Below are 14018 nucleotides of genomic sequence, written 5' to 3'. Positions count from 1 at the left end.
ATAGCGGGGTGAACGGGCAGTGACTCGGGTGGTTGTTGTCCTTGATGATCTTTTTGGCCTTCCTGTGACATCGGGTGGTGTAGGTGTCCTGGAGGGCAGGTAGTTTGCCCCCGGTGAGGCGTTGTGCAGATCTCACTATCCTCTGGAGAGCCTTGCGGTTGTGGGAGGAGCAGTTGCTGTACCAGGCAGTGATACAGCCCGACAGGATGCTCTCGATTGTGCATCTGTAAAAGTTTGTGAGTGTTTTTGGTGACAAGCCTAATTTCTTCAGCCCCCTGAGGTTGAAGAGCGCTTTCTTCACCACACTGTCTGTGTGGGTGAACCATTTCAGTTTGTCCGTGATGTGTATGCCGAGGAACTTAAGACTTTCCACCTTCTCTGGGAAACTGGTCAGAATTGAAGGAATGATGGATGGCACTAAATACAGGGATATTCTTGAGGGAAACCTGTTTCAGTCTTCAAGAGATTTGAGACTAGGACAGAGATTCACCTTCCAGCAGGACAATGACCCTAAGCATACTGCTAAAGCAACACTTGAGTGGTTTAAGGGGAAACATTTGTCTTGGAATGGCCTAGTCAAAGCCCAGACCTCAATCCAATTGAGAATTGAGAATCAATTGAGAATCTGTGGTATGACTTAAAGAAAAAATCCCAGTGGCTAGATGTGCCAAGCTTATAGAGTCATACCCCAAGAGACTTGCAGCTGTAGTTGCTGCAAAAGGTACAATGCTACAAGGCTACAAGGCTACAATGTATTGACTTGGGGGGGGGGGGGGGGGGTGAATAGTTATGCACACAAGTTTTCACTCCCAAAATTATTTTGCAAATGCTAAGGGGGGTGAATACTTTTGCAAGCCACTGTAAGACCGTTTTGAGCCGGTGGGTCACAAATGACAGTGCATGTCAGAGCAAAAATCAAGCCATGAGGTCGAAGGAGTTGTCCTTAGAGATCCGAGACAGAATTGTGTTGAGGCAGAGATCTGGGTAGGGTACCGAAACATTTGAAGCACCATTGAAGGTTCGCAAAAACACAGTGGCCTCCGTAATTCTTAAATGGAACAAGTTTGGAACCACCAAGGCTCTTCCTACAGCTGGCTGCAAGGCCAAGTTGAGCAATAAGGGGGGGAAAGGCCTTGGTCAGGGAGGTGACCAAGAACCCGATGGTCACTCTGACAGAGATCCAGATTTCCTCTGTGGAGATGGGAAAACCTTCCAGAAGGACCACCATCTCTGCAGCACTCCACCAATCAGGCCTTTATGGTTAAGTGTCCAGACGGCAGCCACTCCTCATTAAAAGGCACATGACAGCCCACTTGGAGTTTGCATTTAGACCATGAGGAGTAACATTCATGGTCTGATGAAACAGGATGTGAATGCCAAGTGTCACATCTGGAGGAAATCTGGCACCATCCCTACGGTGAAGCACGGTGGTGGCAGCATCATGCTGTGGTGATGTTTTTCAGTGGCAGGGACTGGGAAACTGGTTAGGATCGAGGGAAAGATGAATGGAGCAAAGTTCAAAGAGATCCTTGATGAAAACCTGCTCCAGAGCGCTCAGGACCTCAGACTGGGGCGAAGGTTTACCTACCAACAAGACAACAACCCTAAGCACACAGCCAAGACAACGCAGGAGTGGCTTCGGGACAAGTCTCTGAATGTCCTCGAGTGACCCAGCCAGAACCCGGACTTGAACCTGATCGAACATCTCTGTAAAGACCTGAAAAAAGCTATGCAGTGACACTCCTTTTCCAATTTGACAGAGCTTGAGGGGATCTTTTATTTAAAAAAATGTATTTCACCTTTATTTAACCAGGTAGGCTAGTTGAGAACAAGTTCTCATTTACAACTGCGACCTGGCCAAGATAAAGCATAGCAGTGTGAACAGACAAAAACACAGAGTTACACATGGAGTTAACAATAAACAAGTCAATAACACAGTAGAAAAAAGAAAAAAAAAGTATATATACTTTGTGTGCAAAAGCCATGAGGAGGTAGGCGAATAATTACAATGTTGCAGATTAACACTGGAGTGATATATGATCAGATGGTCATGTGCAGGTAGAGATACTGGTGTGCAAAAGAGCAGAAAAGTAAATAAATAAAAACAGTATGGGGATGAGGTAGGTAAATTGGGTGGGCTATTTACTGATGGACTATGAACAGCTGCAGAGAAGAATGGGAGAAACTCCCCAAATACAGGTGTATTTGTATTTATTATGTATCCCCATTAGCTGCTGTCTTGGCAGCAGTTACTCTTCCTGGGGTCCAGCAAAATAAAAGCAGTTTATACAATTATACAAAAAACATCACAATACATGTTTTTCACATCACACTGTGTGCCCTCAGGCCCCTACTCCACCACAATCTACAGTACTAAATCCATTTCTATGTGTGTGTATAGCGTGCAAGTTTTTGAGTGTGTGTGTATGCATGTGTCTGTGCCTGTTTTATCTCAATCTCTTCATTCAAAGACTCAATCATGGACACTCTTACTGACAGTTGTGGCTGCTTTGTGTGATGTATTGTTGTCTCTACCTTCTTGACCTTTGTGCTGTTGACTTTGCCCAATAATGTTTGTACCATGTTTTGTGCCACTACCATTTTGTTGTTAAGTTGTGTTGCAACCATGCTGTGATGTCATGTGCTGCTCCCTTGCTATGTTGTTGTCTTAGGACTCTCTTTATGAAGTGTTGTGTTGTCTCTATACTATATTTATATTGTATTTATTAAAACAATTTAATCCCAGGCCCCCGTCCCCACCGGAGGCCTTTTGCCTTTTGGTAGGCCGTCATTGTAAATAAGAATTTGTTCTTAACTGACTTACCTAGTTAAATAAAGGTTAAATAAATAAACATACCTTTTTTTGTGTTGCTTCATAGTCCCCGCTGATCCATAAGGTGTTTTTTTAATGTTTTTTTAAAATATAATTTTGCTGCCTGCATCAGTTACTTGATGTGGAATAGAGTAGTCATGGCTCTATGTAGCACTGTGCGCCTCCCATAGTCTGTTCTGGACTTGGGGACTGTGAAGAGACCTCTGGTGGCATGTCCTGTGGTTTATGCATTGGTGTCCAAGCTGTTTGCCAGCTGTTTGCCAACCCAGACAGGAAGATCACATCAGTGACTCAACCCACTCAAGTGACACACCCCTCCTAGGGACGGTATGAAAGAGCCCTACAAAGCCAGTGACTCAGCCCCTGTAATAGGTTTAGAGGCAGAGAATCCCAGTGGAAAGAGGGGAACCATCCAGGCAGAGACAGCAAGGGCGGTTCGTTGCTCCAGAGCCTTTCCGTTCACCTTCACACTCCTGGGCCAGACTACACTCAATCATATGACCCACTGAAGAGGAGTTTGCGTCGCTCACATGGGTAGGCAGACCATTCCATAAAAATGGAGCTATATAGGAGAAAGCCCTGCCTCCAGCTGTTTGCTTAGAAATTCTAGGGACAATTAGGAGGCCTGCGTCTTGTGACCGTAGCGTACCTGTAGGTATGTACGGCAGGACCAAATCAGAGAGATAGGTAGGAGCAAGCCCATGTAATGCTTTGTAGGTTAGCAGTAAAACCTTGAAATCAGCCCTTGCCTTGACAGGAAGCCAGTGTAGGGAGGCTAGCACTGGAGTAATATGATCACATTTTTTGGTTCTAGTCAGGATTCTAGCAGCCGTATTTAGCACTAACTGAAGTTTATTTAGTGCTTTATCCGGGTAGCCGGAAAGTAGAGCATCGCAGTAGTCTAACCTAGAAGTGACAAAAGCATGGATTAATTTTTCTGCATCATTTTTGGACAGAAAGTTTCTGATTTTTGCAATCTTACATAGATGGAAAAAAGCTGTCCTTGAAACAGTCTTGATATGTTCTTCAAAAGAGAGATCAGGGTCCAGAGTAACGCCGAGGTCCTTCACAGTTTAATTTGAGACGACTGTACAACCATTAAGACTAATTATCAGATTCAACAGAAGATCTTTGTTTCTTGGGACCTAGAACAAGCATCTCTGCTTTGTCTGAGTTTAAAAGTAGAAAGTTTGCAGCCATCCACTTCCTTATGTCTGAAACACATGCTTTTAGCGAGGGCAATTTTGGGGCTTCACCATGTTTCATTGAAATGTACAGCTGTGTGTCATCCACATAGAAGTGAAAGTTAACATTATGTTTTCGAATGACATCCCCAAGAGGTTAAATATATAGTGAAAACAATAGTGGTCCTAAAACGGAACCTTGAGGAACACCGAAGTGTACAGTTGATTTGTCAGAAGACAAACCATTCACAGAGACAAACTGATATCTTTCCGACAGATAAGATCTAAACCAGGCCAGAACTTGTCCGTGTAGACCAATTTGGGTTTCCAATCTCTCCAAAAGAATGTGGTGATCGATAGTATCAAAAGCAGCACTAAGGTCTAGGAGCACGAGGACAGATGCAGAGCCTCAGTCTGATGCCATTAAAAGGTAATTTACCACCTTCACAAGTGCAGTCTCAGTGCTATGATGGGGTCTAAAACCAGACTGAAACATTTCGTATACATTGTTTGTCTTCAGGAAGGCAGTGAGTTGCTGCGCAACAGCCTTTTCTAAAAATGTTGAGAGGAATGGAAGATTCGATATAGGCCGATTAGTTTATATTTTCTGGGTCAAGGTTTGGCTTTTTCAAGAGAGGCTTTATTACTGCCACTTTTAGTGAGTTTGGTACACATCCGGTGGATAGAGAGCCGTTTATTATGTTCAACATAGGAGGGCCATGCACAGGAAGCAGCTCTTTCAGTAGTTTAGTTGGAATAGGGACCAGTGTGCAGCTTGAAGGTTTAGAGGCCATGATTATTTTCATCATTGTGTCAAGAGATATAGTACAAAAACGCTTGAGTGTCTCTCTTGATCCTAGGTCCTGGCAGAGTTGTGCAGACTCATGACAACTGAGCTTTGAAGGAATACGCAGATTAAAGAGGAGTCCGTCATTCGCTTTCTAATAATCATGATCTTTTCCTCAAAGAAGTTCATGAATTTATTACTGCTGAAGTGAAAGCCATCCTCTCTTTGGGAATGCTGCTTTTTAGGTAGCTTTGCGACAGTATAAAAAAGGAATTTCGGATTGTTCTTATTTTACTCAATTAAGTTGGAAAAATAGGATGATCGAAAAGCAGTAAGGGCTCTTCGGTACTGCACTTTCCTTGTCTTTCCAAGCTAGTCGGAAGACTTCCAGTTTGGTGTGGCGCCATTTCCGTTCCAATTTTCTGGAAGCTTGCTTCAGAGCTCGGGTATTTTCTGTATACCAGGGAGTTAGTTTCTTATGAGAAATGTTTTTAGTTTTTAGGGGTGCACCTGCATCTAGGGTATTGCGCAAGGTTAAATTGAGTTCCTCAGTTAGGTGGTTAACTGATTTTTGTCCTCTGGTGTCCTTGGGTAGACGGAGGGAGTCTGGAAGGACATCAAGGAATCTTTGTGTTGTCTGTGAATTTATTGCACGACTTTGATGTTCCTTGGTTGGGGTCTGAACAGATTATTTGTTGCAATTGCAAACGTAATAAAATGGTGGTCCGATAGTCCAGGATTATGAGGAAAAACATTAAGATCCACAACATTTATTCCATGGGACAAAACTAGGTCCAGAGTATGGACTGTGACAGTGAGTAGGTCCAGAGACATGTTGGACACTGAGTCGATGATTTCCATGTGAATATTAAAGTCACCAAAAATTAGAATATTATCTGCTATGACTACAAGGTCCGATAGGAATTCAGGGAACTCAATGAGGAACGCTGTATATGGCCCAGGAGGCCTGTAAATAGTAGGCCTCCTGGGCCATATACAGCGTTCCTCATTGAGTAGTAGGCTAAACACTAGCTATAAAAAGTGATTGAGTAGGCTGCATAGATTTCATGACTAGAAGCTCAAAAGATGAAAACGTTTTTTTTTTTTTTTTTGTAAATTGAAATTTGCTATCGTAAATGTTAGCAACACCTCCACCTTTGCGGGATGCACGGGGGACATGGTCACTAGTGTAGCCAGGAGGTGAGGCCTCATTTAACAGAGTAAATTCATCAGGCTTAAGCCATGTTTCAGTCAAGCCAATCACATCAAGATTATGATCAGTGATTAGTTCATTGACTATAATTGCCTTTGAAGTAAGGGATCTAAAATTAAGTAGCCCTATTTTGAGATGTGAGGTATCATGATCTCTTTCAATAATGACAGGATTGGAGGAGGTCTTTATCCTAGTGAGATTGCTAAGGCGAACACCGCCATGTTTAGTTTTGCCCAACCTAGGTTGAGGCACAGACACGGTCTCAATAATGGGTGCTGACTCCACTATGCTGGCAGAGTCCGTCACTCCTCAGCAGGTCAGGCTAGGTCCTGTTTGTGGGTGAGTCCCAGAAAGAGGGCCAATTATGTACAAATTCTATCTTTTGGGAGGGGCAGAAAACAGTTTTCAACCAGCGATTGAGTTGTGAGACTCTGCTGTAGAGCTCATCACTCCCCCTAACTGGGAGGGGGCCAGAGACAATTACTCGATGCAGACACATCTTTCTAGCTGATTTACACGCTGAAACTATGTTGCGCTTGGTGATCTCTGACTGTTTCATCCTAACATCGTTGGTGCCGAAGTGGATAACAATATCTCTATACTCGGCAGTTTTAGCTTTAGCCAGCACCATCGTCAGATTAGCCTTAACGTCGGTAGCCCTGCCCCCTGGTAAACAGTGTATGATCGCTGGATGATTCGTTTTAAGTCTATTACTGTGGATAATGGAGTCGCCAATGACTCAAGTTTTCGATTTGTCAGAGCTAATGGTGGGAATCTTCGGCGTCTCAGACCCCGTAATGGGAGGAGTAGAGACAAGAGAAGACTCGGCCTCTGACTCCGACTCGTTGCTTAATGGGGAAAACCAGTTGAAAGTTTGTCGGCTGAATGAGCGACACCGGTTGAGCATTCCTACAGCATTTCCCTCCAGAACCTGTGAGAAAGTTGTCCGGCTGCGGGGACCGTGCGAGGGGATTTATACTAACGTTACTATCTGTACTTACTAGTGGCACAGACGCTGTTTCATCCTTTCCTACACTGAAATTACCCTTGCCTAACGATTGCGTCTGAAGCTGGGCTTGTAGCACAGCTATCCTCGCCATAAGGCGATCGTTCTCCTGTATATTATGAGTACAGCGACTGCAATTAGAAGGCATCATGTTAATGTTACTACTTAGCTTCGGCTGTTGGAGGTCCTGACGAACCATGTCCAGATAAAGCGTCCGGAGTGAAAAAGTTGAATGGAAAAAAAAGTTGAGGGAAAAAACAAAAATATAAACGGTAATTAAAAAGTAAAAACCGTAAAGTTGTCAGGTAGCAAAGTAAGGTTGGCAACAAAACGCACAGCAACACGTAAACAAGTCTGCAAGTTGTGACCGGAAATGGCGTCGATAAGAGAAGCAGGGGATGGTACCACCATTAATCACTTGGTCTAGAGTGGTTGCTATAGGCTGCTATTGACCAAAGCCCTTTGTCGCTACATTTTTTTTGCCCATGAAGACGGCATTGTTGCGGGCATACAAGGCGATTAGGCCAGCGGTGTCTTCATCTGACCCTATAGTACAAAAAAATGCTTTTGAGATAAACAACATTGGGCAGCTAGATAGCTTTTGTTATTTTGTTTACTCTGCAATACTAACATTAGCTGACTAAAGTTAAATTACTTTACTAGGCTAAATTATGGCTAGGTTGTAGCCTCCATCACGATTGAAATTGAGAGCTACGCTGGCTACTTAACTTAAAATGTAAACTATTAACGTTCATATTTTTATATTAAATACACATTTAATCAATATTGTTTACACAATATTTTTTTAAAAATGGTACTGTATAAGCTACTTTGTTGCTTTGCACTGAGGTGTCTGTTTTCAGAACTGAAATGATTTTGAAACTCTGCTCATTTTCTGAAGAATTGCATTGTGTGGTGACATAGCACAGCAATAGTGTCCATAGATTTTATATTTTGTATTTGGACAAAAGTAAAACGTCGCCCAGGTACTTTTGGAATACTAAATCATCAAATCAAATTTATTTATAAACAAATTTATTTTTATAAAGCCCTTCTTAGATCAGCTGATATCTCAAAGTGCTGTACAGAAACCCAGCCTAAATCCCCAAACAGCAACCATGCAGGTGTAGAAGCACGGTGGCTAGGAAAAAACTCCCTAAAAAGGCCAGAACCTAAGAAGAAACCTTGAGAGGAACCAGGCTATGAAGGGAGGCCAGTCCTCTTCTGGCTGTGCCGGGTGGAGATTATAACAGAACATGGCCAAGATGTTCAAATGTTAATAGATGACCAGTAGGTTCAAATTATAATAATCACAGTAGTTGTCGAGGGTGCAAGAGGTCAGCACCTCAGGAGTAAATGTCAGTTGGCTTTTCATAGCCGTTCATTGAGAGTATTTTCACCACTCCTGCTGTCTCTAGAGACTTGAAAACAGCAGGTCTGGGACAGTTAGCACGTCCGGTGAACAGGTCAGGGTTCCATAGCCGCAGGCAGAACAGTTGAACCTGGAGCAGCAGCACGGCCAGGTGGACTGGGGACAGCAAGGAGTCATCAGGCCAGGTAGTCCGGGGGCATGGTCCTAGGGCTCAGGTCCTCCGAGAGAGAGAAAGAAAGAACTAGAGAGAGCATACTTCAATTCACACAGGACACCGGATAAGACAGGATAAATACTCCAGATATAAACAGACTCACCCTAGCCCCCTGACACACAAACTACTGCAGCATAAATACTGGAGGCTTAGTACAATAAGCATACTCAAATTATGTCGCAAATTGTACGGTTAGTATGAGTAGTTTGCCATTTCAAACACAGCTATAGTGTAGAATATCAAACAGGGTTTCCATTAGCCAGTAATAGCTGGCTTTTGGCCTATAAAAAAATGTGAAAAGCCGATAAATAAAATTGGTTCCGGCCAATTGTCCAGGGAAAAACAAGAAAAATCCCATTGCGAAATAATGCTTTTAGCCTATTCATTGATGAAAATACCAGTCGATGGAAGTACATTTGACTGGTTATGCTTATCAGTCTATAGGTTCATTTGCATAATGTAGTGGACTTAAATTGGCGCATGTGTAGGATACAGTATGTGCATTATGTATCTTATGTGCACAGCATACAGATACAGAGCCTTTTAGGGGAAAATCGGCCTGACAGCATGAGAGCTGCTGCAGCAGCATCTCAAATGGCAACTGAAGGCAGGCTTCATCAGCGCATCAGACACCACTTTGAAATGAGCTGGAGGCAGTATCTATGCATTTAGAATAAATATTCTTAATTTTTTGAAAGCTGAACATTTTAATACATATTGTGAGGCATGTCTTACCTTGCTTCAAAGTAACCCATTAAATCAAATCAAAGTTTATTTGTCAGGTGCGCCAAATATAACATGTGAAAAGCTTACTTACAGACTCTAACCATTTGTGCAAAAAATGTGAACAATAGGTAAGTAAAGAAATAAAAACAGTAAAAAGACAGGCTATATACAGTAACAAGGCTATAATCAGGCTGATTGAGGTAGTATGTACATGTAGATATGGTTAAAGTGACTATGCATATATGATGAACAGAGAGTGGCAGTAGCGTAAAAGAGGGGTTGGCGGGTGGCGTGACACAATGCAGGTTTGCCTGGTTAGCCAATGTGCGGGAGCACTGGTTGGTCGTCCCAATTGAGGTAATATGTACATGAATGCATAGTTAAAGTGACTATGCATATATGATAAACAGAGAGTAGCAGCAGCGTAAAAAGAGCGGTTTGGGGGGGGGGGGGGGACACAATGCAAATCGTCCGGGTAGCCATTTGATTACCTGTCAGGAGTCTTATGGCTTGGGGGTAAAACTGTTGAGAAGCCTTTTTGTCCTAGACTTGGCACTCCGGTACCCCTTGCCATGTGGTCGTAAAGAGAACAGTCTATGACTGGGGTGGCTGGGCCCTTCAACCATTTTTAGGGCCTTCCTCTGACACCGCCTGGTGTAGAGGTCCTGGATGGCATGCCGCTTAGCCCCAGTGATGTACTGGGCCGTACGCACTACCCTCTGAAGTGCCTTGCGGTCAGAGGCCGAGCGATTGCCGTACCAGTCAGGATACTCTTGATGGTGCAGCTGTAGAACCTTTTGAGGATCTCAGGACCCATTACAAATCTTTTTAGTTTCCTGAGGGGGAATAGGCTTTGTCGTGCCTGCTTCACGACTGTCTTGGTGTGTTTGGACCATTCTAGTTTGTTGTTGATGTGGACACCAAGGAACTTGAAGCTCTCAACCTGCTCCACTACAGCCCCGTCGATGAGAATGGGGGCGTGCTCGGTCCTCCTTTTCCTGTAGTCCACAATCATTTCCTTAGTCTTGGTTACGTTGAGGGATAGGTTGTTATTCTGGCACCACCCGGCCAGGTCTCTGACCTCCTCCCTATAGGCTGTCTCGTCGTTGTCGGTGATCAGGCCGACCACTGTTGTGTCATCTGCAAACGTATTATGCATTATACGTAGCCTACAGCCTTGTGCGCATTGCTGCGCTTATAATGTGAGGAAACAATAGTTTATCAACATTTTAAGCTAAATGTTCTGATCGGTTGCATCAGACTCATTGCTTTAAAAAAAAAAATTGATTTAGGCTAGGCCTAGATGTTGTATGAACTTGGGATCTGTCTTCCCACAACTGTCCCAGAGTCTGTTTGGAATAGACTATTTTGCTGTTCGTTGCTCATCTTCAAAGTGCACATCAGAATTCGGTAAGAAGGTCTGCACATCTATGCATCCTGGACTTGCATGTTCTTTTAATATAATTTACCATAATCTAAATGGGATTTCTGTCATTCTGAGCACTGTAGGTGGACGCCCTATTCAGGTTACGCACCCAATGCATATAGGTCTTGCAGATTTCTCAAATGTCAGGTATATTAAAATGTTGCTGTTCAAATGTCTGGTGCAATGTTTTCCTAACAAGAACCCTGATATCTACCTCCGCATAGAATCAATCTCTGCATACATTTTACATACTGTACAATACCAGTCAAAAGTTTGGACACAAGGGTTTTTCTTTATTTTTTTACATTGTAGAATAATAGTGAAGACGTCAAAACTATGAAATAACACATATGGAATCATGTAACCAAAAAAGAGCCACAGAGACGGGGGTTTAGGTGGCTATGTTTCAACACACGTGATCTTCCTGAAGAAAAAGAGACGAGGGTTTAGGTGTCCCGAATATTGAGTGAATTTACACTGCTACAAGACAGACTCACCTGTTGAACATGCTCAATGTGACAGTTAAGGAGTTCCACCCACTTCCTGGGCTTTAGGAAGAAAGCCAATGGAAAATTGGACACTCGTGCTTTGGAGTCTGGTCCGACTGGCCGGACCTCAGCAACCTGTGCAACCAAACTGGAGTGGAGCTCAGGTGGACACGGACTGATATGCAAACTGAGCCTGTGACTGCCTCTGATGCAGTTGTGGCAGATTGAGGTGTTGATGTGGAGGCTTCTGTCACCCATGATGGAACATCTCATCTTACATCCAGGACAACACTCATTGGTATCAGACGGATGCAGCTACTGCAACACTGGACTGTCCTGAGGCTGCAGAGGAAACTCGCTGCTCTGGACTGTGCTGACCACTCTGTCTCCCATTCCATGTACCAGAATGCTCCCATTGGTGAGGGCAATTTCAACTTTACTGTTAAGGCGAGGCTGCAAGTTCTACCAACAAAATATAATCTAGCACATTGGTACCTTGCAAGCCATGACCCATTTTGTATTGAGTCAAATGTAATGGAGTCCATTGCCCATGTTAATGGCTGCTGTTCATACAAGGATTTGTACATATAACACATAATAAGACATGACCGTCTTATTGACCTGATAGCCAGCGAGGTGAGACAAGTGGTCTCACCAACAGCACACGTGAATAAACATCCTAGTGTAAGGGGATGCTGGTATGATGAGGTTGATGTGTTTTCCTGTATGCCAAATAAACCAGATATTGTTGTTGACGGGGGAGGCCAGGGGGATGTGCTCATTTTGGAAGTGGGCTGCTCAATTGAAAGCTACATGTAGTAGGTGCAAGCTGGTGGCGCTGGTATTCAGGAGTCTCGGACACATACACAGGCTTACAGTGCGTTGCCTCCAGATTGCAGGCCTGACAACAACTAGGACAAAGCAATTGGCTAGGTACTGCTCTTTTTCAGCTGTCGTGGGCAGCCTAGATTTTTGGAAAAGGAGCTGCTTTCTGTACCCTTGAGTGCCATGCATACAGTGACTTTTGAGATGTTTGGATCCTTTTTTTGTACATTTGATTGGTGGATTCAAATAAAGTGTTACAAATGTGTGTGTGTGTGTGTGTGTGTGTGTGTGTGTGTGTGTGTGTGTGTGTGTGTCAGGCGGCGTTCTCAGAGATCAACCTGGTATCCCATGCCAACGGGTCGTGTAACGTGGACATACAGTTGATCAGGAACGGAACCAAAGTGGTGAGGTGAGTAATGTTTCCATCCAGAGACCTTCTACTACTAAGCACCATCTGAGTGCTCTGAGCCCTTAAATCAAAGGTTATTTATTACACGCCAACATACATCCAATACATTCAGTGCAGCTGGGCCATATTGAACACCGCTGTGTTTGTAACTAATGAGGTCCTATTTTAGATTAAATATAGGCTTCTAGAAATTCTACCCATATTAGAGCGGTAGAAGTACAGTTCAAATATCTGTAGTAATATCAGTAATAATTGCAGTCAAAAACTCAGTCAAAATAAACGTCCTCGCAGTCAACTGCGTTTATTTTCAGCAAACTTAACATGCGTAAAAAAATATCCCAAACGACAAAGCAAAAACAGGTTTAGAAATTTTACCAAATGTATTACAAATAAAAAACATCATTATCAGATTTACATACAGTTGAAGTCGGAAGTTTACATACACCTTAGCCAAATACATTCAACTACAACATTTTCTGTCAAGATAGAACTGCCAAAGGGGGAGGAGTTGCAATCTACTGCAGAGATAGCCTGCAAAGTTCTCATACTTTCCAGGTCTATGCCAAACAGTTCGAGCTTCAATTTTTTTAAATAACTCTCCAGAAATAAGTCTCTCACTGTTGCTGCCTGTTACAGACCACCCTCAGCTCCCAGCTGTGCCCTGGACACCATTTGTGAATTGATCGCCACCCATCTAGCTTCAGAGTTTGTTCGGTTAGGTAACCTAAACTGGGATATGCTTAACACCGTCCTACAATCTAAGATAGATGCCCTCAGTCTCACACAAATTATCGAGGAACCCACCAGGTACAACCATAAATCCATAAACATGGGCACCCTCAGATATTATCCTGACCAACCTATCATCCAAATACACCTCTGCTGTTTTCAATCAGGATCTCAGTGATCACTGCCTCATTGCCTGTATACGTTATGGGTCCGTGGTCAAACGACCACCCTCATCACTGTCAAATGCTCCCTAAAACACTTCTGAGAGCAGGCCTTTCTAATCAACCTGGCCCGGGTATCCTGGAAGGATATTGACCACATCCCATCATTAGAGGATGCCTGGTTGTTCTTTTAAAGTAATGTTCTCGTCATCTTAAATAAGCATGCCCATTTCAAAAAAAAATTAGACTTAAGAACAGATATAGCCATTTGTTCACTCCAGACCTGACTGCCCTCGACCAGCACAAAACGTCCTGTGGCGTACTGCACTAGCATCAAATAGTCCCCGCAATATGCACATTTTCAGGAAAGTCAGGAACCAATACATTTTGCTTTTTTGTTAGGAAAGCAAAGGCTACCTTTTTCAAACAGAAATTTGCATCTTGTAGCTCTAATTCCAAAATGTTCTGGGGCACTGTAAAGTCCATGGAGAATAAGAGCACCTCTTCCCAGCTGCCCACTGCACTGAGGCTAGGAAACACTGTCACCACCGATACCTACACGATAATCGAGAATTTCAATAAGCATTTCTCTACTGCTGGCCATGCTTTACCCCTGGCTACCACAACCCCGGCCAACAGCTCCGC

At 43.4% G+C, this 14018-nt stretch overlaps 1 protein-coding gene across 1 annotated transcript in view; it reads left to right on the top strand.

Moving 5' to 3' along the window:
- Positions 1 to 14018, top strand: part of LOC139371483 (synapsin-2-like) — a 218542-nt gene that overhangs the window by 61795 nt on the left and 142729 nt on the right. Inside the window, 1 exon segment of the mRNA XM_071111936.1 lies at positions 12392 to 12483. Coding sequence (XP_070968037.1) covers positions 12392 to 12483 — 92 coding nt within the window.

Source organism: Oncorhynchus clarkii, chromosome 17 (assembly GCF_045791955.1).
Source record: "Oncorhynchus clarkii lewisi isolate Uvic-CL-2024 chromosome 17, UVic_Ocla_1.0, whole genome shotgun sequence".
Classification (NCBI taxonomy): domain Eukaryota; kingdom Metazoa; phylum Chordata; class Actinopteri; order Salmoniformes; family Salmonidae; genus Oncorhynchus; species Oncorhynchus clarkii.
The sequence above is the reverse complement of the archived record's forward strand: the minus strand, read 5'-3'. Positions and strand labels throughout refer to the sequence as shown.